We start from the raw sequence: 27,762 nt of genomic DNA on the forward strand, positions 1-27,762 counted from the left end.
CTTGGAAAAAATAACCTCAGACCCAGGCCGCCGTCATTATCTCTCACTACCCTCGTCTCCGTTGGCTGTGTCCTTTCCGCTCTTACCTCAGGTCCTAAATCGGCCTGCGGCGGCTTTGACCCCGGCCTATTTTCCCAAGATAGAGAAGTCGGCCGGCCGGTGCCTTCAGGGGCACCAGCGATGATGACCATCCCTATTTATTGAGCGCCTACTCTGTGCAGAGCACCGTACTGGGCGCCCGGAAGGGCGCAGTAGAGCAGAATGAGGCAGACACGTTCCCTGCCCGTAGCGAGTTCACCAGCTCGGGCGGGGAGACCGACGGATCCTCTGAAGATTCTGTTGGCATAAAAATATATGTGCTTTTTGGAAACTCGGAACCGGAGAGAAGGCACACTCAGGAGTCAGAGGACCTGGGCTCTAATCCTGGCTCTGCCACTTTTCTGCTGCGGGTCCTTGGGCGGGTCTCTTAACTTCTCTCCGCCCCGGTTTTCCTCATCTGTAAAATGGGGATTAAACCCTCCTCCCTTCTACTCAGAATGCGAGCCCCTCGTGAGACAGGGAGCGTGCCCACCCACCCCGATTAACCGGCACGTACCCCGGCGCTTAGAACAGAGCTCGTCGCACGTTAGGCGCCCGACAGATGCCGAAGACGGGGTTCGTTGGGGCTTTTTTATTTGGTTCGGAGGGAGGGGATTATTTTTCCCCTGGTATCCGCCCATGCTCTCCGCGGCCATCTTCCCCTTGGTCCCCTCCCTGCCCCTCCCCTCTCGCCGGCGCACGCGTGCGGCCGCCTGGCGCTCCCGGCGTATTAACGCGGTCTCTCTCCCCCCGCGCCAGGTTCCGCCCCCGCGGTACCCTCCCGGGCGGCGACCCCGAGATCGACGAGGGCCAAGTCGCACGAGGGGATCCCCGCCTCGGCCCCGGCGGAGTGCAAGAACCTCTTCAAGGCCACGATCGGGGGAGCCAACGGGCCGGGCCGGCTCTACGTCCAAGAGGCGCCGGGCGGCCAGCCGCAGGACGTCCACCCGGCCTTCCCCCGGCCGAGGCCGGGGAGCGGCGAGCACGGGCAGAGGTCGCCGTACCGCGGCGGCGGCCTGGGAGGGCTGCCCAGCCCCGCCTCTTCGGGCTCCCAGATCTACGGCGACGGGTCCGTCTCCCCGAGGACCGACCCCCTCGGGAGCCCCGACGCCTTCGCCCGGACCAACCCCGGCTTCCACGGGCCCCCCAACTCCAGCCCCGTCCCCATGAGCCGGACTCCCCTCTCCCCGCCGGCGGTCCTGTTCCACGGCTCTCCGGTCCAGTCCTCCTGCGCCGTGGCCGGCCGGACTAACGTGCCCCTCTCCCCGACCCTGACGGCCAAGAGCCCGGCGGCCAAGAAGGCGGCGTGCGGTTTCGCCGCCGGCGCGGAGCTCCCCCGGGCGACGTTCCACCACAAGCCGGGCCCCGGCCCGCCCCCGCCGCCGCCGCCCCCGCCCTGCGCCCTCCAGAAAAAGCCATTATCCTCCGAGAAGGATCCGCTGGGCATCCTGGACCCCATCCCCAGCCGGCCGGCGCATCAGAACCCCGTGCTCCTGCCCCCGGCCGCTTTCCACGCCAACGTCCACTCTCAGGTACCCGTGATGAATGTAATCGTGCCCCCGGCCGTCGTCCCCCTGCCGAGCAACCTCCCCCTGCCGACGGTCAAGCCCGGCCACGTGAGCCATGGGGGCCACCTCCCGAGAGTCCAGCACCCGGCGGGCGCCTCGCCGGCGCCGTCGCCCGTGACGTCCCCCGGGCACCCGCCGGGGGCCGCGCCGGGCCGGGTCGAGGCCTCGCCCCAGCGATCGCGCTCGTCGTCCGCCTCGTCGGATCACGGCAACTTCCTGCTGCCGCCGCCCCGCTCGCCCCGCTCCGCCCTGGGCTCCCCGAGGCCCTCGATGCCCCCGAGCCCCTCGGCCAAAGCGGACGGGCTCCCGCACCACAAGGACGGCCCCAACCCGCCGCCGGCCGGGCCGGGCCCCGCCCCGGGCGCGCACCGGCTCTTCCCGCCGGGAGCGGGCGGGAACGCCGGCGGGAGCGGGAGCGGGCCCGGGCCGGGGAAGGCCCAGCCGGGCCTGCTGGGGATGCCTCTGAACCACATCTTCAACCAGCACAATGCTGCCTCCTTCCCGGCGAGTAGTTTACTGTCAGCAGCAGCCAAAGCACAGCTAGCAAATCAAAACAAACTGGCCGGCAACGGCAACGGCGGAGGCTCGGCGGGGGGCGGGGGCGGCGTCCCCCCCGACGGACACAGCACTTTACCCGGCACGTTCCCGCCGCCCCCGGGCGAGGCCCAGGCCCAGACCGGCCGCGCCGCCCTCCGGGACAAACTCATGTCTCAGCAGAAGGACCCGCTCCGCAAGAGGAAGCCCCCCTCCGGCACGGTGCTCGGCCTGCTCCGCCAGGCCCACCTGGACGGCGGCGGGGGCGGCGGGGGGCCCCCCGGGCCCGCCCCGGGGCCCTTCCCCGTCAACTCCATGTCTCAGCTGCTGCAGTCCATGAGCTGGCAGGGCCCCCGCCCCGGCGGCTGGGCCGGCCCCGCCCCGCCTCCGCCCCGCCCGCCCGGCCAGCTGCATTTCCCGGACGCCGGGGGCCACGGCCCGCCTCCTCCGCGCGGGGACGGGGCGCCCTGCCGCAACGTCGACGCCGGCCCGGGCCCCGGGAGCGGCCCGGGCCCCGGCCGCCCCCCGGCCCGCCGCCCCTGCCGCCCCGACCCGCCCCCGATCCCCGCCTGCGCCCAGGCCGCCTCCCGACCAGGTACGCCCCTCCTCCGCAGAGCGCTCCCGGGAAGCGGCGGGCGGGGAGGGCGGCGGGGGGACGGGCGGAGAGCTCCGCACCCCGCCCCGTCCCCCCCTCGATCTCGGCCGAGTCCTAGCGGAAGGGACCCCGGCCCGGGAGTCGCGGGGCCCGGGGTCGGTACCCGGCTCTGCCCTTTGCCCGCTGCCTGCCCTCGAGCGAGTCGCTTGGCTTCTCCGGGCCTCAGTTTCCTCAACCGTCTCGCCCGTTCTCCCTCCGCCTCAAGACCGCGAGCCCCGGGCGGGACGGGGACCGCGTCCGGCCTAAGTGACACCTCCCTAACCCGGCGCTCAGAAAGGGGTCTGGCGCCTACTGAGCGCTTCACGGGTGCCGTGAAGCAGACGAGTCGCTTCACGTCCCTGTGCCTCAGTTCCCTCCTCCGCAGGAGGGGGAGGCGACACCTCTGCGCCCTCCTCCGTAGACCCTGAGCCCCGCGTGGGACTCGACGATGCCGTAGCTAGCCGGCGTCTAGCGTGGCGCTTGAAGCCTAGCGAGTGCTTAACGGACGCCGCCCTTATTTACCCGTCCCGTCGCTCCTTGGCGCCCTCGCGATTTGTCTTCCGGAGCGAGCGGGGCCGCTTGGACCCGGGGCTCATCGCTGCCGCTCACGGTCCCCGTTTCCTCTCGCTCCTCTACGGAGCGGCGGGGTCGCTACCATGCAGAGGGAGCCGGCGGAGAGGGCGTCTCCTCGTCCGCGCACCGTGGTTCCGGTCTGCGAGCTTGTGATACGAGGCTCCCCCGGAAGACCCCGGAGGAAAAAGGGCCTCTTGCTTTATAACAATAATAATAATAATGATAACGGTATTCGTTAAGCACTTACTCTGCGTCAATCACCGTTCTGAGCGCTGGGATTGATACAGGCTAACGAGGTCCCCGTCCCCCATGGGGTTCACAGCCTTAATCCCCATTTTACAGATGAAGCCACTGAGACACAGAGAAATGAAAATGACTTGCTCATGGTCTCACGTGCAGCAGACGAGTGGCGGAGCCGGGATCAGAACCCAGGTCCTTCTGACTCCCAGACCCGGGCTCTCTCCACTAAGCCACACGGCTTAAATGTGCTTGAAGCAACGCTGGCATCCTGAAAGAACAGCAGATGATAATGATAACGATGGTATTTGTTAAGCGCTTCCCGTGCGCCAGGCACTGTACTAAGCGCTGGGGTGGACACGAGCAACTCAGATTGGACACACACCCCGTCCCCCCTAGGGCTCACGGTCTGAATCCCCATTTTACAGATGAGGTAACTGAGGCACAGAGAGCCGAAGTGACTTGCCCAAGGTCACGCAGCTGACGAGCGTTTCTATAAAAAGTCCGAGAGGCGGGCCGGGTCCGTCGGCAGTTGTCCGACGGATTCATTCATTCATTCAGTCGTATTTATCGAGCGCTTAGTAGTATGTGCAGAGCACTGTACTAAGCGCCCGGATCGGCTCTGGCCAACGCGGCGGGGGGCTCGGCTGGATATCCAGAAAGCCTTTCCGGGGAGTCCGTGACTTCTGGCCGATCGGCATCCGATGCCAAAAGCGCGGAGGGGAGAGCGGGCCGGGAGGGACTTGGGGGAGGAGCCACCGGGGCCCGTGGGGACGGTCGGCCAGCGGGAGACTGGGATGGAGGCGGGATTATTTTAACTGTTGGGGGAAGAAGAAAGAGGGGCAAAGGAGGGTGAAACTAAAGCACGCTGGCTTATATTAATGTCCGTCTTCCCCTCTGGACTGTAAGCTCATTTGGGCAGGGAATGCATCTGTTCCGTCGTACTTTCCCGTACAGCGGTCTGCACATAGTCAGCGCTCGACCGATACAGTCGGCCGACAGTTCAGAGGCAGGCGTCACACCGAGTTGCCCTCTGGGGTTCCAGCGGAGAGCTCCAACTTCTCCGTCTCTTCCCCCTCCGGACATGAAAAGGTGTAATGTCGAAAAGGACAGGGAGTTCGCGGGCCTCGTGTCGGGGCCCCGGAGTTGTCCCCCCCCCCCCGCTTCCATCTGAGGGGGTCGGGACCGGGGCGGCCTTCCCGGAGAGGTATCTTCTGGAAAGAGGAGGAAGCCCAGCGCCCTCGGAAGTCGGAGATGATGACGGACGTAGCCGTCGAGCCTCATCGCCACCGTCGGAGAAGCCGCGTGGCCTAGCGGTTAGAGCCCGGGCCTCGGTCGGACCTGGGCTTCCCTCCCTGCCCTGCCGCTTGGCTGCCAGGTGACCTGGGCCGAGTCACTTCACTTCTCTAGGCCTCAGTGACCTCATCTGTCAGATGGAGATTAAGACCGTGAGCCCCACGTGGGACGGGGACTGGCCCCAGCCCGATTTGCCCTTATCGATCCCACTTAAGAAATACCACCGTTATCATTATTTGTCATCATCTCCACCTTCCCCCCCACATTATGACTGAGCATGCACTTTATTGCCAGGCACTGTACTAAGCGCTGGGATAGATGCGAGAGAATGGGGTTGGACACGGTCCCCGTCCCGCGCGGCGCTCACAGTCATCATCCCCATTTGACAGATGAGGTAACCGAGGCCCAGTGAAATGACTTGCCCAAGGTCACGCGGCAGACACGTGACGGAGCCAAGATTAGTACCTTCTGACTCCCGGGCCCGGGCTCTATCAGCGTGACTCAGTAGAAAGAGCCCGGGCTTGGGAGTCAGAGGTCATGGGTTCGCATCCCGGCTCCGCCACCTGTCAGCTGTGTGACTGTGGGCGAGTCACTTCATTTCTCTGTGCCTCAGTTACCTCATCTGGAAAATGGGGATGAAGACCGTGAGCCTCACGTGGGACAACCTGATCGCCCTGTATTATCCCAGCGCTTAGAACAGCGCTCTGCACGTAGTAAGCGCTTAACAAATACCAACATTATTATTATTACTCCTCGCTGCCTCTCGCCTTCAACTCTCAATCCCACAGCATTTACGGACCTACCTTTAAATCGTATATTATAAACTTTTTCAAATTAACGTCTGCCTCCCCCTCTAGACCGTAAGCTCATTCTGCGCGGGGAACGTGTCTGCCGTCTCCGTAGTGAAGCAGCGCGGCTCAGTGGCCAGAGCCCGGGCTTGGGAGTCGGAGGTCATGGGTTCTAATCCTGGTTCTGCCACTTGTCAGCTGTGTGACTTTGGGCAAGTCACTTAACCTCTCTGTGCCTCAGTTCCCTCATCTGGAAAATGGGGATGAAGACTGTGAGCCCCAGGTGGGACAACCTGATTATCTTGTATCCCCCCACAGTGCTTAGAACAGTACCTGGCACCTAGTAAGCGCGTAACAAATACCATCATCTTACTCTTCCAAGCGCTTTGTACGGCGCTCCGCACATAGTAAGCGCTCAATAAATACCACTAATAGATTGATCTGAGAGGTGGGCTTTACTATAGTATTTCCCAACCCTTTGACAGTCCCCTCAACCCTCCTGAACCAACTTTAAAACCAGCTGTAAACTGAGGATTGAGACTGTGACCCCCACATGGGTCAGGGATTGCGTCTAACCCGATTTGCTTGCCTGGCACATAGTGAGCGCTTAACAAATACCATCATCATCATTATTATTATTATTAATGATAAATGCACTTGCATCCCACAGGCTACCCAATCCCACGCAACCACAGCTTTTCATTCACAAGCATCCAGTTCTCGGGCAGTGACAAGTAAAAGCCTCCACCGTGGGCTGTGATTGAGTGAATGATAATTACCGCTGAAAATGTTGACACCCAAACCGAGGAATAATTACACTTTTACCATCGTGTGACTCAAAACCCCCCCGGAGTTAAAAATTACTCTCAATCATTCCTTAGACCAACACTGAACCCCATTGGATCCCCTGGCTTAAACTTGAGAGATGGCACGATAAAAAATCTGAGATTCTCAGTGGGGGCCATTTGTTTCTCTGAAGTATCAACTACGTTTTAGATTTCTTTCTAGCGCCAGCAAAGACTGTGAAAATATTCCAGTGGGTTTTTTTTTCCTTTTTTTAAAAGGTATTAGTGCTTACTATGGGCAGGGCACTGGGGTAAATACAAGATAATTGGGTTGGACACACTCCCTGTCCCACGGAGGGCCCACAGTCTTCGTCCCCATTTTAAGATGAAACAACGAGGCACAGAGAAGGTAGGTGACTGGCCCAAGATCACACAGCGGACAAGTGGCCGAGCTGGGATTAGAACCCAGTTCCTCCGACTCCCAGGCCCTTGCTCTTCCCTCGGGGCCACGCTGCTAATAGTCGCTAATAGTATCGATTGCTGGGGGCTTCTTGTTTCGATTTTTAATGGTGTTTGTTAAGCGCTTACCATGTGCCAGGCACTGTACTAAACCCTGGGGTGGATACAAGCAAATCGGGTTGGACACGGTCCCACGTGGGGCTCACAGTCTCAATCCCCATTTTACAGATGAGGGAACTGAGGTACAGAGAAGTGAAGTGACTTGCCCGAGGCCACACCGCACATTAAGTGGCGGGGCCAAGATTTGAACCCATGACCTATTGACTCCCAGGCCTGTGCATTATCCAGGCCTGTGCATTATCCACTGTGCCATACTGCTTCCCCACTTAGAAGAGTACAGTAGAGTTGGAAGACCATTGCCCTGAGGGAGCTTACAGTCTTACCTTTTATAGTAACTTTGTTTAAAACACATATATATATATGTGTGTGTGTATATATATATATATATATATATATATATATATATATATCCCTTTACCTTACCTTTTGAGAAGCAGCGTGGCTTAATGGAAAGAGCCCGGGCTTGGGAGTCGGAAGTCATGGGTTCTAATCCCGGCTCCGCCACTTGTCTGCTGTGTGACTTTGGGCAAGTCACTTCATTTCTCTGCGCCTCAGTTCTCTCATCTGGAAAATGGGGATTAAGTCTGGGAGCCCCACATGGGGCAACCTGATTACCTTTTATCTCCCCCAGCTCTTAGAACAGTGCTCGGCACATAGTAAGGGCTTAATAAAAAAAAAAAAGTTGGTATTTGTTAAGCGCTTACTATGTGCCAAGCACCGTTCTAAGCGCTGGGGTAGATACAGAGGAATCAGGTTGTAATAACAGTCTTAATCCCCATTTTACAGATGAGGTAACTGAGGCCCAGAGAAGTTAAGTGACTTGCCCACAGTCACACAGCTGACAAGTGGCAGAGCTGGGATTCGAACTCATGACCTCTGACTCCAAATCGCGTGCTCTTTCCACTGAGCCACGCTGCCCCTCCAAAATACCATTATCATTATTATATAAAGCCAATCCAAGCAAGCTACTCCCTTTATTCGTCCCTCCTCCCAGCCCCACAGCACTTACGTGCACCTCTCTAATTTATTTATACTAATGACTGTCTCCCCCTGTAGACTGGAAGCTCGTTGAGAGCAGGGAACTCTCCCAAGTGCTCGGCTACTTCATCTGCAAAATGGGGATCGAAAGGGCTCGAGCCCTGTGTGGGCCCATGGACTGTGTCCAACACATGGACTGTGTCTCACCTGATTATATCCTAGGGCTTAGTACAGTGCTCTGCACACAGTAAACGCTCAATAAATGCGAATGACCGACTGACCAGCGTGGGCCAAACTTAAAGTAGGGCCGTTTGGGGCCGCTGACCTCTTGGGGAGGGACAGAGCCACTGGGTGTGGGACCAGATTGTCCCCTCCCCCCGGGAACTAATGGCTCCGGGCGCTCGTTCTGACGGGGGGGTTAAGGGCAGGACTGTTACATCGGCAGACGCTCCCATCTCTAAACCACTCCAGAGGGCCGGCCCTGTCTCCCCTCTGGAAGCGTACATCCGAACTGCCGACCAAGGTAGCGACGGCTCAGAAATATTTTTGCCAGCGGCCCCTCTCGGCCACCGCTCCTCACCGGCTGGAAGTCGGGCTTCCGACTCTTGTCCCCTCCCGAGCGCTCAGGGCAGCGCCCTGCACACAGTAAGCGCTCATACGATTGACTGACCGGATGTGAGATGAGCCGCTTAAATAGAGCCCCACCCCGTCTAGACCGAGAAGCGGCAACCCTGGGCCATATCCACCTCCCGCAATAGTAAAATTCAGTCAGTGGATCGTATTTATTGAGCGCTTGCTGTGTGTGCAGAGCACTGTACTCAGCGCTTGGAGGGTACAGTTGGGCAACAGATAGAGACAATCCCTACCCAACAACGGGCTCACAGGCTAAAAATAAGCGCAGACCGATGGAAGGCGGCTTCCAGTAGGAATGTTAACGAAAAGCGTTTGACCGTTTGACTCGGGTTTAATATTCTGAGAATCAGAATCCCCCCGAGCAGGAGGAACAGCTTTTCTTGGGGGTGGTTTCTCACAGCCTGGGTTTCCCCCCCATCTCTATTTTAGAGATAGCGACTTCACTCCATACTCGGAAAATGGCCGGATTTCCCGGGGAGTTTCAGCAGCCTTTCAGTGAAACGCGTGGCCGACACCCGTGGCTCGTGGCCAGGAGGACCGTGGGTCCCGGCTTTGAGGGTAGGGATGTTACCGCGGGCATCCGCGGTGATGGCCTTTAACTCTCCCCCTTCCACCTGGGCCCGATTCTGCTCTCCGGACCGCAGCTCTCCTCCCCGACCTACGCGTCCCCGCTGTTTCGGTGCGGAAGGGGCCTGGGGGTAGGAGTTCTAGTAATCACGCTGTTGATGGAGCGCCTAGAAAACTCTTGGGAAAGTCCAGCCGAAGCTCAGGACGTGTTCCCTGCCCAAAAAGAGCTTCCCTGTGGAGAGACTTTAAGTTCCTCGTGGGCAGAGATCACGTCTACCAGCTGTTGTACTTTCCCAACACAGTGCTGGGCAGAGAGCAAGTGCTCAGTAGATAACAATAGATACAATAGATAATTAGGAATGATGGTATTTGTATTTGGTATTGGTTAAGCGCTTACTATGTGCCAAGCACTGTTCTAAGCTCTGGGGTAGATACAAGGTAATCAGGTTGTCCCCCATTGGGCTCACAGTCTTCATCCCCATTTTATAGGTGAGGTAACTGAGGCGCAGGGAAGTTGCCTAAAGTCACACGGCTGACAAGTGGCAGAACCACAATAGATGGGGAAGCAGGATAGTGGATAGAGCACGGGCCCGGGCGTCAGAAGGACCCGGGTTCTAATCCCAGCTCCGTCACTTGTCAGCTGTGTGACCTTGGACAAGTATCATCACTTCTGTGGACCACAGTTCCTTCCTCTAAAACATGGGGATTCAGACAGCGAGCCCCATTTAAGACATGGACTGTGTCCCAGCCCGCTTAGCTTGTATTCATTCATTCATTCAATAGTATTTATTGAACGCTTACTGTGTGCAGAGCACTGTACTAAGCGCTTAGAATATACAATTCGGCAACAGATAGAGACCATCCCTGCCCAGTAACGGGCTCACAGTCTAAACGGGGGAGACGGCAAAGCAAAATAGAACAAAACAAGTAGTCTGGGGTAGCTTGTAACTACCCCAATGCTTAGTACAGTGCCTGGCACATAGTAAGCGCTTAGCAAATACCATAAAAAATAGAGAAGCGTGATTGATCGAGAGACTGACGGTCGAGGGTGACCCCCCCCCCCCCCGGTCCATTCCACCTGCCGGGAATCGCGCTTGCTTCCGACTTGACTGCCCGTTGCGGAATTCAGGCTGAGGAGAGCGAGAAGGCTCTCGTCTTGGGCTCCCACCGCTCGAATCGGGGTGTGCGCTTTTAGGCTTGGGGAAGCGGGCTTCCCATAGGTCTGACGTACGTCATCTGCCTTCTTCCAGAGCCACAGTTTGTTTGGTCCCACTCCCTAAAACTTGATATTTTAGCCAAAACCCAACCTTTAAAAGTGAAGGGAGAGTCACTCTTTCAGCGGGATGGAAGAGGGCATTACATTTATGAGACCGACCGTGATGCGGTGTTTTTCCCTCATTTCTGGAAGCATTCGGTTTTATTAAGGATTTCCACCGACCCCATTTACAATTTAAGCACAGTGACTGGGGCAGATCATAAAGGTCAAATGATAAAAAGGTGATCCCGGATATGACTCATTTCTCGTATCCTGGGGCCATCTTGAACAAAAATCTATTTAAGCCCACTTCTGCTTTAGAAAACAAAGTTTTTAGCATTAAATGGCATTTAAAAACCAGTAGTGTTTGAAGAAGCTCTCATTCTGAATAATGGCTAAGTGATTTTTGCGGACACACGGGCACAGAAACACGCATGCGCGCCCCCCCCCCCCCCCCCCCAGTAAGAATAGTTTCCTTAGCATGAGAAATCAGGAAAGGTAACTACAGAATTGTCAGGATTTTTTTCCAAACCGTATTGCTGTTATTCAAAGTGTCTTTCAATTAGGTATTTTTAAGAGCTCATTGTTCTTCTTTGGGAGGGATCAGCCTTCTATTTCCCGTGACCTGCGTCCCTCTCCCAATCTCAAACTCTGTCTCCCTGTCGGCGGGTGCTGATGGGACCTACTGCCCTGGTGATAACATAAGATTTGGGCAAGGCCCTTCACTTCTCTGTGCCTCAGTTCCCTCATCTGTAAAATGGGGCTGAAGACTGTGAGCCCCACGTGAGACAACCTGATTCCCTTATCTGTACCCCCCAGTGCTTAGAACAGTGCCTGGCACCCGGTAAGCGCTTAACAAATATGACCATCGTCATTATTATTGTTTTCTTCCACGGTCACAGAGTCTGATGTGGTCAGTGCTGGACAGGGGGAGTCATTGGCCTGGGCTCCACCTTCCGAGGCAAAGAGGAGCGGCCTGGCCCAGTGTAAAGAGCACAGGCCTGGGAGTCAGAGGAGCTGGGTTCCGATCCCCGCCCCGCCGCGCGGCTGCCGCATGAACCGGGGCGGGCCAGGTCACTTCCCTCGGCCTCGGTCACTTCGGCTGTTAAACGGGGATTAAAACTGCGAGCCCTGTGTGGGACATGGGCTGACTGCACCCTAGCGCCTAGCACAGTGCTCTTCGCACAGTAAGCGCTCAACAGATGCCATCGATGATTGATTGAGGAACAAATATTAGAAAAGTTGGGATTTCGGCCTCATCCTTGACTCTCTCCTGCCCCCTGCTGGGGGAAGAGAGGAACAGCAGCTCAGCTGGCCTCCATCCCTTTCCTGAGCAACCAGGTGTCTTTTAATGATTATAATGATATTTATTAAGCACTTATTATGTGCCACGCACTGTTCTAAGCGCCGGGGGGATCCAAGGTAATCAGGTGGTCCCCCGTGGCCTCACAGTCTCCATCCCCCTTTTACAGATGAGGTCACTGAGGCCCAGTGAAGTGATTTGCCCCAAGTCACCCAGCTGACAAGTGGCAGAGCTAGGATTAGAAGCCACGACCTCTGACTCCCAAGCCCGGGCTCTTTCCACGGAGCCACGCTGCTTCTCAAGTGACTTGTCCATGGTCAGACAGCAAGCAGTCGACAGGGCCGGAATTAGAACCCAGGACTGTGCTCTTTCCACTAGGATCTGGCGCTCCTCAAGGAGCTTCTCTGAGCTCCCTGTGGGCAGAGATCACATCGCCAGACTCAACTGTACGCTTAATACGGTGCTCCACATACACTGAGAACTCAATAAACGCCACTGATGGACGGATTGGAGCAAAATGCAGATCTCAGCCCCACACCTGAGAGTTCTGGACCCAGACCCCCAGCGCCCTAGGTCCTATCTCCTTTCCGGGGTCCAGGCCTAGGTGAAAATGGCAGAAAGAAAACTTCCTTCCCCTTAAAATGGCATTTGTTAAGCGCTTGCCATGTGCCAAGTACTGTACTAAGCGCTGGGGTAGATACAAGCTCATCAGCCTATTTGACCCGTGGGAAGGAAACGGCACAAGCTGAGTTGGAGGTAGGCAGGTGGTGGTTTAGGTACGACGTAGTGGAACAAGTAAGACTTTTTGAGAGTTTTCCACCATCCACCTTGGGAAGAGATGCGAGTCGTAAAAAAGGGGTCTCCATCCCCATGCCACCATCCGAGTCCCAGTCGCCAACCGTCTTCTATTCTAGAAGGCCAAAAGAATCGCTCTGCTTTTTTCCCCCAGCGATTGGAACGGGAGCTACCGTTGTTAGAAAATGGCTACTGTCCGGACTCCTTCGTGTATCTCTTTGTCGGGGGTGAACGAAGAGCGGCCGGAGTAACCGCTCTAGAAAATCTTTTTGCCTTTGGGGCGGGAGGGAATCTCCAGAACTCATTTTAGATGGAAAGCGCGATGCCAATTTAAATGTAATGGTTTAAGAGATATGAAAAATGCTTCCAGCCGTGGTAGAATTTTTTCTATGAACTCATTTAAAAATTTTTTTTAATGCGATTAATGCTCCACGTAGATTTATTGGGGAAGCCGAAGGATTTAAAATATTCTGAAATGTTTAATACGTTAATTGTTTGATAACAAACCGGAATTGGTTTTCGAGGAATTGTCTACCGCACGCCTGCGTCGGCGTTCGTGACCTGCCTTCTCACTTTTGTGAAGAGATGAATCTTTCATCGTAATAATTTACAGATGCTCGCATCAGGGCCAGAAGAGTCGTTTGATTTCTTCTCGGCCTTTAAATTACGGACGCTGTATGTCAGAGCCCAAAATGAAGCCTCACTTCCGTTTCCTTTTCTGAAGAAAATCTCGACTCGCGGAGGGCACAGCTTCCTTTTGCCGTCTATCAATGTGGTCAGATTGCGAAAAACGAAATGCCATCCAATCTGAACCACTGTTTTCATTGGTTTTAAAAACAAAAAAACAAAATTTGTATGTTTGGAAACAATCATTTACCTACGTTCCTTAGTCATTTTAATCTTTTGCCTTCCACTTCAGAGAACGGTGGTCCGAAGTATTTTATCGAATCAGTCCAGAGGCAGAAGCAGGTATCAGAAGCATATTACAACCGGATAGGAAAATAAACTTTCATCATTGACGTCAGTGGTATTTATCGGGCGCTTACTGTGTGCAGAGCAATGTAGTAAGCACTTGGGAGCGAACGATACGACAGAATTGGCAGACGCGTTCCCTGCCCTTTCTTGCACGGTGTTCGATCAGTACGGTGATTTGTTGCCGAATTGTACTTTCCACGTGCTTAGTTGAGTGTTCTGCACAGAGTAAGCGCTCAGTAAATATGATTGAGTGAATGAATACAGGCAGCTGTAAGCATAATAAGGGAACCGGTCCAGTAAATGCGTATCCGGTCAAAGGACAAGTCAAAAACGTATCATAGAAGCAAGAGAAATCACTTGTGAGAGGCCATCGTTTCCCTCAGTGGTATTTATTGAGCACTTCCCTTGAGCGGATTACTGTCTCCCCCTCTAGACGGGAAGCTCTGTTTAGGTGGACCCTCCCAGGCGCTTAGTACAGGGCTCTGCACACGGTAAACGCTCGATAAATACCCCGGCCCGATCGACTGTACGAAGCAGTTGGAAAAGAACCACGCCGCCGAGTTGGTAGACACCATCCCTGCCCTCCAGGAGCTTACAGTCCCCAGGCACGTTCATTCGTTCGGTCGTATTTATCGAGCGCTTACCGTGGGCGGAGCGCCGTAGTAAGCTCTCGGAAAGCACAGTAGAGCAGTGGAGAGAGACGATCCCCGCCCACACCGGGCTTACCGTCTAGAGGGGACTCAGAGCCGCTCGTTTGTTCGTTTCGCCGAAACCGCTCCCCGGGAGTCCCGAGGCGACATTCGGCCTCCCTCTCCCGGCGGCGTTTCGGGCACGTGGAGGACGGCCCGGGTCAGATTTCCCCGCCGGTGACGGTCGCGGGTGTCGGTTTCTGTGTTCCAGGCGTCCCGGGACTGTCGTCCTCCGTAGCCGTCGCCGGCACCAACCAACCCGCCATCACCAAGACCACGTCCGTCCTCCAAGACGGCGTGATCGTCACCACCGCCGCCGGAAACCCGGCCCCGGGCCAGCCGCCCCCGGGGAGCGCCTTCCCCTTCGGCGGCCCGGACCCGGCCCTCCGTTTCCCCCCGAACGGCGCCCCCGGCGCCGACCACAGCAACGGCCTCCCGCCCGCCCTGCCTCCCAACCTCCTCGCTTCCCTGCCCCTCCCTCTGCCGCTCGGCCAACAGCATCCGCTCAACCAGAACCTGCTAAACATCCTCCAGCCGCCCGGCGGCGAAGCCAAGTGCGAGGCCAACCTCAACCCCCTGGGTTTCCTCGCCCCGAACGTCAACGCGGCGTTGGCTCTCCTGGCGGGCGACGCGGACGGGCAGGGCTCGCAGGCCGTCCACTTCCAGCTCCTGGCGGCCCTGCTGCAGAACCAGGCCCAGGCAGCCGCTCTGCTGCCCCTGCCGTCTTTCAACCTGACCATCTCGGACCTGCAGCAGCAGCAGCAGCAGCAGCAGCAGCAGAGCCACCCCCTGCCCCCGCTCACCCCGCCGGACTATTTGCCGAGCAGCCGGGCCGACGGCCACAGGGCCGAGACCCTCTCGGCCAACCCCCTGGGGAACCCCTCGCCCGGCTTCCCGCCCGCCGACGCCGCCCCGGACCCCCTGCTCTTCCCGGCGGTCCCTGCGGCCTCGGGATTGATGGCCCTGAACCCCCAGCTGTTGGGGGGGGTCCTGAGCTCGGCCCTGGGCCACCCCGCCGGTCACCCGGAGTTCCCGGTGGCCACGTCCTCCCAGGCGACCGCCACCACGACCACTACGTCGTCGGCCGTGGCGGCCCTGACCGTGTCCACCCTCGGGGGGACGGCGGTGGTGTCGATGGCGGAGACGCTGCTCAACGTCTCGAACAACGCCGGGGCCGCGCCTGGCCCGGCCAAGCTCGGCAGTAACTCGGTGGTCCCGCCGCTCTTCAACCCTCTCTTGGGGACGGGTCTGCTCGGTAAGTTGCCCTTTGCCCCGGGAAAAAGTTTTCCTAGTCGTTGACTCTTATCAGAGTGGGATCTGTGAAGCGCTCGCTACGTGCCGGGCACCGTACTGAGCGCTGGGGTGGACGCCGGCAGTCCGGGTTAGACGCAGTCCCTGTCCCACGTGGGGCTCACGCCCTCCATCCCCATTTTACAGATGAGGGAACCGAGGCCCAGAGAGTGATGATAATCATGATGACAGTTGTTAAGCGCTTACTGTCTGCCGGGCACTGTACTAAACACTGGAGTGGATAGGAGCAAATCAAGTCGGACCCAATCCCTGCCCCGTGTGGGGCTCACGGTCTCGGTCCCCATTTTCCGTAAGAGGCCCGGAGAGGCGACCTGAGCGAAGTGACTTGCCCAGGGTCACACAGCGGACAAGTAGCGGAGCCGGGATAAGAGGCCCGGGCTGCGGCCATTATGCCACGCCGCTTCTCGATCCTGCTTTCTCTTTTTCCGAAGACTCACACGCCTTCCAGACCGCAAGGCAAAAAACGGATCTTGCTCGGACAGAGCTGGGGGGAGAAGTTTCCGGAGAAGCAAGGAGGTCGGTGGAGGGCGGGGGGCCTCGGACCACCCCACTCGGATTTGGTTTCTGCCTTGAGCGGCGTGGTCTGGTGGAAAGAGCCCGGGCCTGGGAATCGGGGGACCTGTGTTCTCCTCCCGGCTCGGCCACTTGTCGTCTGCCCTGTGACCCGGGGCGAGTCACTCCGCTTCTCTGGGCCTCGGTTTCCTCATGTGTAAAACGGGTGAAGACTGTGATCCCCCTGTGGGAAGGGGACCGCGTCCAACCGGCTTAGCTTGTATCTACCCCGGCGCTTAGAACAGTGCCCGGCACATAGTAAGTAACTAACAAATACCGTGAGAAAAAAGAAGGAAAAGGACTAATTTCACATATAAGAAAAGCAGTGTGGCTTAGGGGAAAGAGCCCGGGCTTGGGAGTCAGAGGACGTGGGTTCTAATCCCAGCTTGTCATGTCTGTCGTGTGACCTTGGGCAAGCCTCTTCACTTCTCTGGGCCTCAGTGACCTCATCTGTAAAATGGGGATTAAGACCGTGAGCCCCACGTGGGACAACCTTGTCTCTCCCCCAGTGCTTAGAACAGTGCTTGGCACGTAGTCAGTGCTTAACAAATGCCATAATTGTTGTTATCGGCACTTAGAGCAGTGCTTGGCATATAGTAAGCATTTAACAAACACCATCATCATCATCATCATATAAGATTCAACCAACCTGCTGTGGTAGAAAAATAGCAGAAACGCCCATGCGTCCGGTAACAGTAGTGCTATCATTTTCTGAGCGCTTACTGTGTGCAGAGCACTCTACTAAACTCAGAGGAACGCGTTATTCTAAGAGCTCGGGAAGGTCCGACAGAAGCGTGAGTAGCTTCCACTCCGATGAGGGGGTACAGACATCGGAATATTTACAACTTAATTCCAACAACAGCTGTGGGCTTACCCCCATCCTCCGCACGGTGGTATTTATCCCGACTATTGGTAACGGTTCCTTGCCTCTCCCTGCCCCTTTAGAGTGGAAGCTCCTTGCAGATAGGGAGAGCTTTCGCTTCTTCGTTTTGTACCTCCCGAGTCCATCGTGCGGAGCGCTGCTCCGAGCGGGCGGGCGGTAGATACCAGCCCTCCTAAAACAAACGCGACGTTCGATCCATCAGTCAGTCGGCGGTATTTAGCGTGCATTTACCGAGCACGGAGTCCCATACCGAGCCCTTGGGAGAATACAGTTCAGCGGAGTCGGCCGACGTGCCCCCTGCCCAGAAGGAGCTCATTAGACGTACCCAAGACCTAAGCGAATCGTTGCAGACGTTAAGGCCAAAAGGAGAGCAAGAGCGGTAGTCAGTCGGGACGTTTTTCCGAGGGGAAGGACCGTGTTTCTACCCCCTCTAGACCGAAAGCGCCCCGGGGGCAGGGACGCGTCTCCCAACTCTGCCTTACTCTACTCGCCCAAGCGCTTAGTCCAGTGCCCTGCCCGCGGTAAGCGCTCAGTACGTCCGAGCCACGGCTTGGGCGGCCCCGACGTCCGGGAGGGCGCGGACCCCGAGGGTGGCGGCTCAGGAGGACCCCCGGGCGGAGCCGCGCGCTAACATCTCCCTGCGTTTGAAATTTCAGGTGACATGGCGTCGATAAACAGTTCTCTGAATAACCATCAGCTGACTCACCTGCAGTCCCTGTTAAACAACTCCCAGATGTTTCCTCTGAATCAACAGCAGCAGCAGCAGCAGCAGCAACTTCTCCGGGAATCCCCGGGCCTCCCCACCTTTCCGGGGCCGGCCCCGATCTCCGGCCCACCCAACAACCCAAACTCCATGGCCTGTCTGTTTCAGAACTTTCAGGTACCGTGGACCTTTTTCCCGTCTCTCTCCGACCTTCTCCTCTCCCCGGCCCCGTCCCACCCCCACCGCCTGCCCAACCCGAGAAACGGGCGACCATTTCTCAGCCCTTCAAAAACAGGCTACGCGGCTGAAGTCGAGTGACCCCTCGCGAAACCGCCGTCCGGTTTTCACGCCTCGGCCCGAAGGTGGGCGTCGAGGCGAGGCGCCCCGTTCGGTGAAATCCCGAAGCGTTTCCGTGTACTAGGAAGAATCCGGGCTTCCTCCGCACTCTGCAGTCGCTCCCTCTGAACGGCTCCGTCTTGATAGAGTGCATCGACTGGGGAAAGCAGATGATAGAGACGGCTGAAGGCGGAGAAAACGAACTTGTACCCTTTTTTTTTTGCTTTTGCCATTTAAGAAGGAAGAAGGATTGGATTGTAACTATGTCACCGGAGCAACCGGAAAGACAGATTAAGAAAAGGCCATTATTTTATCTTCTCCTAACTTTCCCTTCCAACCCGCAGACCCAGTACCTTGAGAATTCAGTCTAAGCCCTGCGGCGGAAGGCACAGCCCGACCCGTAGATATTCACGCTTAGAAAAATAATGTAAATGACCGTGACGTTCGGTATGCCTTTACTGTGTGCTAAGCACTGGGGTGGATGCCGGTTAGTCAGGTTGGTCTGCCCTGGGGCTCACCGTCAAAGTAGGAGGGGAAACAAGTAAATCAGTCTCCTTACTACCTCTCCACCGTTGCCATTTGGCCACGAAGGGTGCGGGGGATGTTTTCTAGCGCCAACAGCCTTTGCCTTTCGAACTTCCCTTAGCGCGAATCAACCGATCGGTCGTATTTATTGAGCGCTTACTGTGTGCCGAGCACTGTACCGAGCACTTGGGAGAGTACCCTGTAGCACCCGCATTCCCTGCCTAAAATGAGCTTGAAACGTATTTTGAAACGTAAGTATTCGAGAGCAATCCCTTCTTAGAGTGGGGCAGCCGTGGACTTTTTCGCGCAACGTCTGTTTTTAGCCGGCGGGAAGAGGCGTCCCGCCCAGAAGCGAGAGAAAGGGTCGGTCGTATTGGACCCCAGGCCGGGCCCCCCGTTCCGGGCCCCTTGTAGACTCTGGGTCACGGGTTGCCCTCGCGATCCTCTCCATCGCGACACCGCGTCCCCTTCCCCGTTGATTCCTCAGCGGGTCGCGTCCCCCACTGAGGCGCCCCCGGCCCCGGGGGTTGGGGGCGGAGAGGGGACGGAGGAACCCCAAACCCCGAGCCCGCGGCTCCCTTCGGCGAAACCCGGCCACGTGGCCCGCAATCACGGTTCCCCCCGCGTGTCTCTCTGAAGGTGAGAATGCAAGAAGACGTCGCCCTCCTCAGCAAAAGGATGAGCGGTCACCCGAGGATGACGCCGCTCCCGGCGAACGCCAACCCTCCGCTCCTTCCTTTCCAAGACCCGTCCTGCGGCCTGCAGCCGAGGCCCGAAGCCCCCCCGGGACCGCCGGCCAAGGAGGGCCCGGGCGGGGCCGGCCAGGGGGCCGCCGCGGTGGACGCCATCTACAAGGCCGTCGTGGAGGCCGCGGGGCGAGGGGGACAGGCGGCGGTGGGCGGCGCCGCGCGGCTGAGCCCCGTCCCGGCCCTGAGCGCCATGAGTGCCTTCACCGCCTCCGTGGGCGAGCCGGGCGGCCTGGCCGGCGCCGTCAACGCCGTCCTCCGCGGGAGGAACCCCCCCGGCGGGCCGGATCCCGACGGCCGGCCGCGGACCGCCCGGGGGCCGCGCCCGCCCAGGGCCCCGGAGCCCGGGGAGGGGCCCGAGTACTTCCAGCCGGCGGGGGGCCCCGCGCCCCCGAAGCCGTGGGAAGGGGAGCCGAGCCCCGGGAGGGAGCTGGGCCGGTGGAAGGGGGAGGAGCCGGCGGACCGCCCGGCCCCCGGCCGCGGCAGCCCCGGCCACGAGCGGCCGAACCACGTGGCGGCCCGGCCGCCGCCCCTCCCGCCGCCCCTCCCGCCGCCCCTCCCGCCGCCCCTCCCGCCCCTCCCGCCGCCGCAGGGGGAGCCGCGCCAGGGGGTGGCCCAGCAGAGGAACTGTCACGGGGAGAAGGCGTCGGAAGAGAACTTCAGGTATAACAGCTACAGACGAACTCTGCTGAGCTTCAAGGAGAGACTGGAGAACACTGTGGAAAGGTGCGCGCACATGAACGGAAGCAGGCCCCAGCAGAGCCGGGGGTTCGGGGACCTGCTGAGCACTTCGAAGCCGGCCCCGGCCGCCGAGGAGCAATCCCCCAGCTCCTCCAACAGCCTGGAGAGCTCCCTGGTCAAAGACTACATCCACTTCAACGGCGACTTTAACACCAAGAGCATTAACGGGTGCGTGCCCAGCCCCTCGGACGCCAAGAGCATCAGCAGCGAGGAGGACCTGCGGAATCCCGACTCCCCCTCTTCCAACGAGCTGATCCGGTACAGGCCCAGGACGTTTAACGTCGGCGACTTGGTCTGGGGACAGATCAAAGGACTGACTTCCTGGCCTGGCAAATTAGCCAGGGAAGAAGAAGTTCACGGTTCCTGTCAACAGAACGCCGAGGAGGGGAAGGTACGGCCCGTCTCTCCGCGTCCCGGGGCCGGGGGGACGGAGGGGGCCCGTCAGGCGGCCGGGACCCACTCCGGTCCCGAGAGGCTGCGGGATGAGGGGAGGGCTTCCGGGGCCCGGTTCCGCCGAGGCCGTCGGCAGGGGTGCCGCTCGGGGTCCGACGGGCGGGCCAGAAGCCGCTCACGGCATCGAGGGGGAGAGGCGCGGGGGGGGGGGCGCGAGATCCGGCCCCCGAGACTCTCCGGAAAAGAGCCGGAGACACCGGGGGCTGCTTCCCTTTCTGTGCCCCGCAGAGCTGGGGGGCGGGGGGGAAATGTGGCGGCGGGGGGGACCTGTACTCTGGTTCCATTTACCTCACTTCACCTAGACCTCCTAGACCTCCTAGATCTCCTAGACCTCACTTGACAGTTTCATCTGGGAGAAGCTGGGGAGCCGCCCCTCCCAACTCCGTCTCTCCTCTCCCTTCCTCTCTGCCCCCCCAACGACCCCCGTCCCAAATCGGAGAACTGCCTCAGCAGGCAGGATGGAGGCGGAAAGTCCAACGCCGGTAGGACTGATCCAGGCGAGTCCGGGAGAATACGCTTTCCCAAGAGACCGAGTTCTTGCGGATCAGGGCGTGTCACCCTAAATGTCACCCGGATCACTCGGGGATGCGCGGTCCCGTGCCAGTTCCCTTCCAACATCGCGTGACCCTGAGGGTATGAATTATCTGCCCCTAATGTCTAGGGGAGAACACTTCCATTTCACTCGCCCTTCCTCCTGGGGCCTGGCGGATCTCAAGCCACAGCCTTTTGCTCACAGGAAGAGGGAAAAGGAGTTTGGCACGAACGACAGCACACCCGCTCCTGTCGACCCCTGGCATTTTATTGAGCATTGACTGTGTGCAGAGCACTGTAGTAAGCTCTTGGGAGAGTTCGCTCTAATAGTCCCGCCCACAAGGACCTTACAGTGCAGACGGGGAGACCGACATTTAGATACTTCGTCATGTCCAGCGCTTAGAAAAGCGCATGGCACATAGTAAGCGCTTAACAAATATCATCATCATTATTATTATATGTACGTAAGTGCTGTGAGGCTCAGAGTGGGGTGGATAACGAGCATTTAGGGGGTACAGATCCGAAGGCGTGGGCGATGCAGAAGGGAGAGGGAGTAGGGGAAATGAGGGCTTAATCGGGGAAGGCCTCATGGAGGAGATGTCATTTGAATAAGGCTTTAAAGGTGGGGAAAGTGGTGGTCTCTTATATATGAATCCATCCACCGGTGGTATTTGTCGAGCGCTCTCTGGGTGCAGGGCATGCCACTAAACCGTGGTCCCTCCCAACTCCGTCTCTCTCCTCCACCGGTCCTCTTCCTCCCGATCCGCCCCCGACAGCCCCCACCCCAAATCCGAGGACCGTCTCAGCGGGCAAGATGGAGGCAGAAAGTCAAACGCCGGTGGGACCGATCCAGAAGGCCCCCGTCCGCGCTGGGAAAGCCTGTTCGGGGCCGGGGACCAGTCAGCAATCATATTTACTGAGCGCTTACTGCGTGCAGAGCACTCTATTAAGCGCTTGGGAGAGGACAAACCAACAGAACGAGCAGAGGCGTTCCCTGCCCGTAAGGAGCTGACAGTCTAGAGGGGGAGAGGCTCGGCTAGATGCCACCAAGTGGGTGGCGATGCCTTAACCGAGTACGTGTGTTGTAAAGGCCACTGATCGGCGGTCTGGTGTTCCCGCCTCCCTCACTCAGGTGGAGCCCGAGAAGCTGAAGACACTAACGGAAGGTCTAGAAGCCTACAGCCGAGCCCGGAAGAGGAACAGAAAGTAAGCACAAACGTTTTCACGTCCCGTTTCACGAGCGTCTCTCGCTGGGCCTAGTCTGAAAAGAAATGATCAGCCGGCAGGCTAGCCGTTCATGCCTCGACTCAGGGACCAGCGAGGTGGAGTGGAGGAGGATGGGACGGGGAGCCAGGGGACCGGCTACTGACCCGCTGAGTGACCTTGGGCAAGTAATAATAATCATAATCATAATAATAATGGTATTTGTTAAGCACTTGCTACGTGCCAGGCACCGTTCTAAGCGCTGGGGTAGATACAAAGTAATCAGGTCGGACACAGTCTCCGTCCCACGTGAGGCTCGCGGTCATCATCCCCGTTTTACAGATGAGGTCACTGAGGCACAGAATAAGTTAAATGCCCGGGGGCACGCGACAGACATGTGGTGGAGCCGGGATTAGAACCCACGTCCTCTGACTTCCAGGCCCGTGCTCTCTCCATCAGGCCACACTGCTTCTCTAATACCATATAAAAAAAACAAAAAACCCGCCGAGCTATCTTTAAAACGTATTCCCCAATGGAGCAGTAGAGCGTGATTTTTCAGTTCTGTGACTTTCTTTGTGGTATTTGTTAATTATGTTCCAGGCACTGTACTGAGTGCTGGATTAGATATAAGTTCATCGGGTTGGACACAGTCCATGTCCCTTATGGGGCTCACGGTCTTAATCCCCACTTTACAGATGAGGACACTGAGGCACAGAGAGGTGAAGTGACTCGCCCAAGGTCACGGAGCAGACAAGTGGCGGAGCCGGGATGAGAACCCAGGTCCTTCTGGCTTCCAGACCCAGGCCCTGCCCACTAGCCACGCTGCTTCTCAACCTGTCAGTTGTTGGAGACGTTTCCCGATCGGTTTCCCCCTAATACAGCCCCGTCACCCCATGCCATCATCCATACGCGCTGCGTCCTTCTGTCCAGGAAGCGTTTACCGGTTCCTGCAAACCAGAGGCCTGCAGGACCAGACGGGGAGGGAGGAGAGGGAAGCCCCCCGCCCCCCACATCCGCCATGGCCTTCCTTTCTCCAATTCTAGCCATTGGCCCGTGCAGAGCTTCATTAGGCGATAGGGACAGGGTGACTTGGGGCCGGGGGGAGGTGGGGCGGAGGCGGTGCGGACCGGCAGAGGAGAGGGCAGGAAGTTCAACTGAGTCACCTCGGCGAAGGGGCGATCCTGGGATCGGACTTTTCGACCCCCAAAATAACCAGGTGCAAGCGGAAGCGAGTGGGTAGGGAAGCCCAGCCGCAAAAACGGGGTCCGGGCGTCCGAGGTCCGGGGCCCAGGGATGCTGATATTTTCTCGGGAGAAGCGGACCCTGGATTTTAGGCTACCTAGGAACTGGAAAGTGAAAGCAGCTAGAGAGAGAGAGAGAGTTCGTTTTAAGTGGTATCAAGTGATGCTTTGTTTGTTTCCTTCTAGAAGCGGGAAGTTAAATAACCATTTAGAAGCTGCTATTCACGAGGCCATGAGCGAACTGGATAAAATGTCCGGGAACGTAAGTTACCGTTTTGTTTTTTCCTCCACCACACTGGTTTCTGAGAGAACGCATCTGGGCCTCGACCTTGACTGGCCGTCCCCAGCCTTTCTCCCCGCCGAGGCAACCGGCGGCCAGAGGGCAAAGCCAACAGAACTGAGCTCGGTCACTCTAGAAGGCCTCTGGACAAGTTTCTCGATCCCGGCCGGAGATTCTTTTCCAAATGAAATCTGTCGATCTGTCAGTCCATCAGTGGTATTTACTGAGCGCTTACTCTGTGCAGAGCACCTTACTACGCACTTGGGAGAATACAAAAGAATTAGTGGAAACATTCCCCAACCATAACGAGCTTACAGCCTAGAGGTGTTTCCCTTTGTGAAGAGAAATGGCCAAGAGTTGAGGCTGAATCAGTAAAGTTGGTGGGAGTAACGGAAATCTCTCCCCTTTTAAATCTCTTAAAATGCACCAAGCTTTTGGTGAGCGATCAGGGGGCTGAATGAGTTAAGCAGATCGCAAACCCAGAGTCACTCCTCGCTAATGTGACGAGATAAAATAAATCTTGAACCTGAAATTCTGCTGCTGTTACTGAATGCGGTTTCCCTCCAGTTTAAAGAAGAAGTTGAAATGTGGTTGAAAGGCATCATCGATTCATTTTGGTTTTTTCTCATTCGACCTTGGTGCCCTCAGGAGACATTTAGCGAGGGAAGTTTAATCTAGTCCTTCAATATGAATGACTATTTTTAAGGTGGAAACTGTGCCAATGAATTGGTCAGTGAAAGGTAGATATGAATTTCCGCAGCCTTTCGAAGTTTGAATCATCCAGGCATTGAGATGGGCTCTTTTTTTCCCTTTCGGGATGGGGTTGGTGACTTTTCCGTCTTCTTCACGTTCCCATTGGAGGCCTGACCTCCCAAGGATAAACCCACAGTTTGGATTCAGGGCCGCCTGGGCAGCTCCATTTCCAGCGAGGGGAGTTTTCCTCTTTGGAAATGGTTATTTGAGCAGGGTGGCTCGCTCCTGTGGGAAACCACTGTGGGCTGCCCGACCGCTAGAGAAAGGAGCAGGGTGGAAGGGGGAGCGGAAAGAGAGATGCCCCTCTGAGGCCTCCTGACGTCTTTCCAAACACGTCTGCCTGGCGTCACGACTCCAGAAGGCCCCCGTCAACACTGGGAAAGCCTCTTGGAGGCCGGGGACCAATCAATCGATCATACTTATTGAACGCTCACCGTGTGCAAAGCACTGTATTAAGCACTTGGGAGAAGACAAGCCAACAGAATGAGCGGACACGTTCCCTGCCCGTACCGAGCTGACAGTCTAGAGGGGGAAGATCTCGGTTGGATGCCATGAGGTAGGTGGCGATGCCTTAACCGTGTGTGGGCTGCACTGGGACCTCTTCCGTCCATCTCAAGGGCAGGGTTGACCTTCCCTCCTCTCACGCAACACGGTGGCCCTGCGGCCGAGGTGCCCCCTCCAACGTTAGCCTCGCCCGGGGTGTGGATGGTGGGGGAAACCCCCAGGATTTTGATCGGATGCTCCGTGGAAAGGTGGGACTAGGATTTCTTCCTCCTGACCTCTGGCCACTCGTACTGGGTCGATCCCGCCTGCCTCCCTCAAAGGCTTTCCCAGGCGGACTCAGACCGGGGCACCACCCAGGCGGTCCAGGCAGACCTCATTTTCTCCTCACCTGTGATTTCTGTCCAACAAGTCTTTGGAAAGCTAGTGAGACAAACAGCCTGGTCTAGTGGCTAGAGCCCGGGCCCGGGAGCCAGAAGGACCTGGGATCTCATCCCGGCTCTGCCACTTGCCTGCTGGGTGACCTTGGCCAGGTCACTTCACTTCTCTGGGCTTCGGTCACAGTAAGCACTCATTAAACACCATCGATGGATTGTCTGGTTGATCGATTACCTCATCTGTAAAATGGGGATTAAGGCTGTGAGCCCCATGTGGGGCATGGACTGGGGCCAACCTGATTAGCTTGTATTAGAACACATAGTAAGTGCTTAAATATTATTATTATTATTATTATTATTATTAATAAAGCCTTTTTCCAGACTCGGCAGCCTCTAGCTCCTGATGGCGATGGCAGACTGAAGAGAGGCCCCCCCCACGCCCTTATATTTCATCCCTCCTCCTAAACAGACGACCGTCTGTCCGGTCTCTATGGGATTTTAGGATCTGAGGGTCGCCATCGCTCAGCTCCCCCCGTCGGCGAGGGGACAACACGGGCTTCGGCGCGGCCCCGCTCCGGCCTGAAACGAGGTCTTTGGCCCCGGCCCTCTCGGCCGGAGGCGCCTGCCAAGCTCACGGGCGGACTGGCGACGGGGCGGCGGTCCCTCCCTCCCTCGGCCTTCTAATGGTATTTGTTAAGCACGTACTCTGTGCCGGGCACTGTACTGAGCGCTGGGATCGATACAAGCAAATCAGGGTGGACACGGCCCCTGTCCCACATGGCGCTCACGGTCCTGATCCCCAGTTGACAGATAAGATCATTGAGGCGCAGACCAGTGAAGTGACTTGCCCGAGGTCACACGGCGGACAAGCGGCGGAGCCGGGATTAGAGCCCAGGTCCGTCTGACTCCCAGGCCCCCGCTCTGTCCACTAGGCCACTTCTCATCTTGTGACGGGCAGGGAACGTGTCCGCTAATTCTGTTGAATCGTCAAGGGCTGGAAACTCATCCGCTAATTCTGCCGTATCTCCCGAGCGCTTAGTACGGCGCTTAGCTCGATAAATACCTTGGATTGACGGATCGATCTCCTCCCCCTCCCCCCTTTCCGTTTCCAGGTTCACCCGATCCCACCGGGAGACAGACAGGTGAAGCCTCCAAAACCCAAGAGGAGGAAGATCTCGAGATAACATTGAATGTCTCTGTCGACGGTCCAGTATTTATCGACGAGAACGGGCCCGTGTAGAATCTGTCCCCCGGGGTCGATGGCGCTAGGTGTCCGTCCGGCGGGGGGCAGGTAGCGGCCCCCGCCCCCACCCCTCTCCCCCACCTCCAGCCGGGGGGCGGGGGGGCTCTAGACGAAACGGTGGTACAACAGATGTTTCCTTTCCGGATCCAGAAGGAGAACGAATGCCGGAGTAGGCCGACGGAAACCCTCGCGAGGCGACGGTAACAGAGCGTCGAGCGACGGTCGAGAAACTCTTTTTCTATAATACTAAAATTGTGATTCGAAGAAATAGTCCAAATGTTTCTGAGGGATTTTCATTGTGTATATAGATAATACAGAATTTCATGGTGATATCTGAAATGTAAATATTGTACAATATTGTCATGTACAAGCGTACCTAATGCACACTTTATCTTTTATTGTACAAAAAAAAAAATAGTGTACAAAATCCTTTGGTTTCTATTGAGTACACATACAAGAGAGTACCGGTGTAAAGTGATAAATAAAAATGCAGCCTAAATACTTTTATATGATAATGTAAAAGATGCTGTTTTTGTATTTAACAGCAGAGGAAAGGCATGATTATGTAATACCTTAATTATGACATACACTTCACACCACTGAGTGTCCGTTTATATTGTCTGTTTGGCATGAACCTTGTCTGGAAGTTCTGTGCTCTGTTTCAGGTCTCTGTAGGAGAGCGAAACCTTGCAGATTCCGAAAGGAATGAGGGCTCACAGGTCTAAATTATGAATCAAAAATGGCAACCGTTCGTTGCGTATTTTTTTTACCTAAGTTTTAAAGTAGAATAGGTTTTATAAAAAAAAACAGAAAAGAAAAGAAAAAACCGGGAAAAAAAAAGGTAGATGAATATTTTATTCAGCCATTTCTGTAGTGAAAGTTCTCCTAGCTGCCTGTTGACCCAAAATAGCTCCTCCACCTCCGCCGTCGGCTCTGCGGAAAGCTGGGCTGTTTGCGGGCCCCCAGCCTCCGATGGGGCAGAGCGTTCTGTTTACAATATCGAGGGCGCCGGCTCCATTTTGAAACCCTGAACGGGGTGACGGTGGGGCTCCCCCTCCCCCCCCACCCTACTTTGATTCTTTATTTTTCCTTTTGCCGGTCGAAAGAGCGAACGCG

The 27,762-nt window shown here is 57.1% G+C and overlaps 1 protein-coding gene and 1 pseudogene across 1 annotated transcript in view; one reads left to right on the forward strand and one right to left on the reverse strand.

The window, feature by feature from the left end:
- Window positions 1–27,249, forward strand: part of MBD5 (methyl-CpG binding domain protein 5) — a 197,567-nt gene extending 170,318 nt beyond the window's left edge. Inside the window, exons 7-16 of the mRNA XM_039913133.1 lie at window positions 838–2,685; window positions 8,479–8,639; window positions 9,034–9,241; window positions 14,479–15,522; window positions 17,670–17,893; window positions 19,217–19,834; window positions 19,895–20,455; window positions 22,181–22,254; window positions 23,679–23,754; window positions 26,516–27,249. Coding sequence (XP_039769067.1) covers window positions 838–2,685; window positions 8,479–8,639; window positions 9,034–9,241; window positions 14,479–15,522; window positions 17,670–17,893; window positions 19,217–19,834; window positions 19,895–20,455; window positions 22,181–22,254; window positions 23,679–23,754; window positions 26,516–26,587 — 4,886 coding nt within the window. The 3' untranslated portion in view covers window positions 26,588–27,249. The remainder of the gene's footprint in view (window positions 1–837; window positions 2,686–8,478; window positions 8,640–9,033; window positions 9,242–14,478; window positions 15,523–17,669; window positions 17,894–19,216; window positions 19,835–19,894; window positions 20,456–22,180; window positions 22,255–23,678; window positions 23,755–26,515) is intronic.
- Window positions 25,056–25,176, reverse strand: LOC114814453 (annotated as a pseudogene).
- Window positions 27,250–27,762: the final 513 nt, after the last annotated feature.

This window comes from Ornithorhynchus anatinus, chromosome 9, assembly GCF_004115215.2.
Source record: "Ornithorhynchus anatinus isolate Pmale09 chromosome 9, mOrnAna1.pri.v4, whole genome shotgun sequence".
NCBI lineage: Eukaryota > Metazoa > Chordata > Mammalia > Monotremata > Ornithorhynchidae > Ornithorhynchus > Ornithorhynchus anatinus.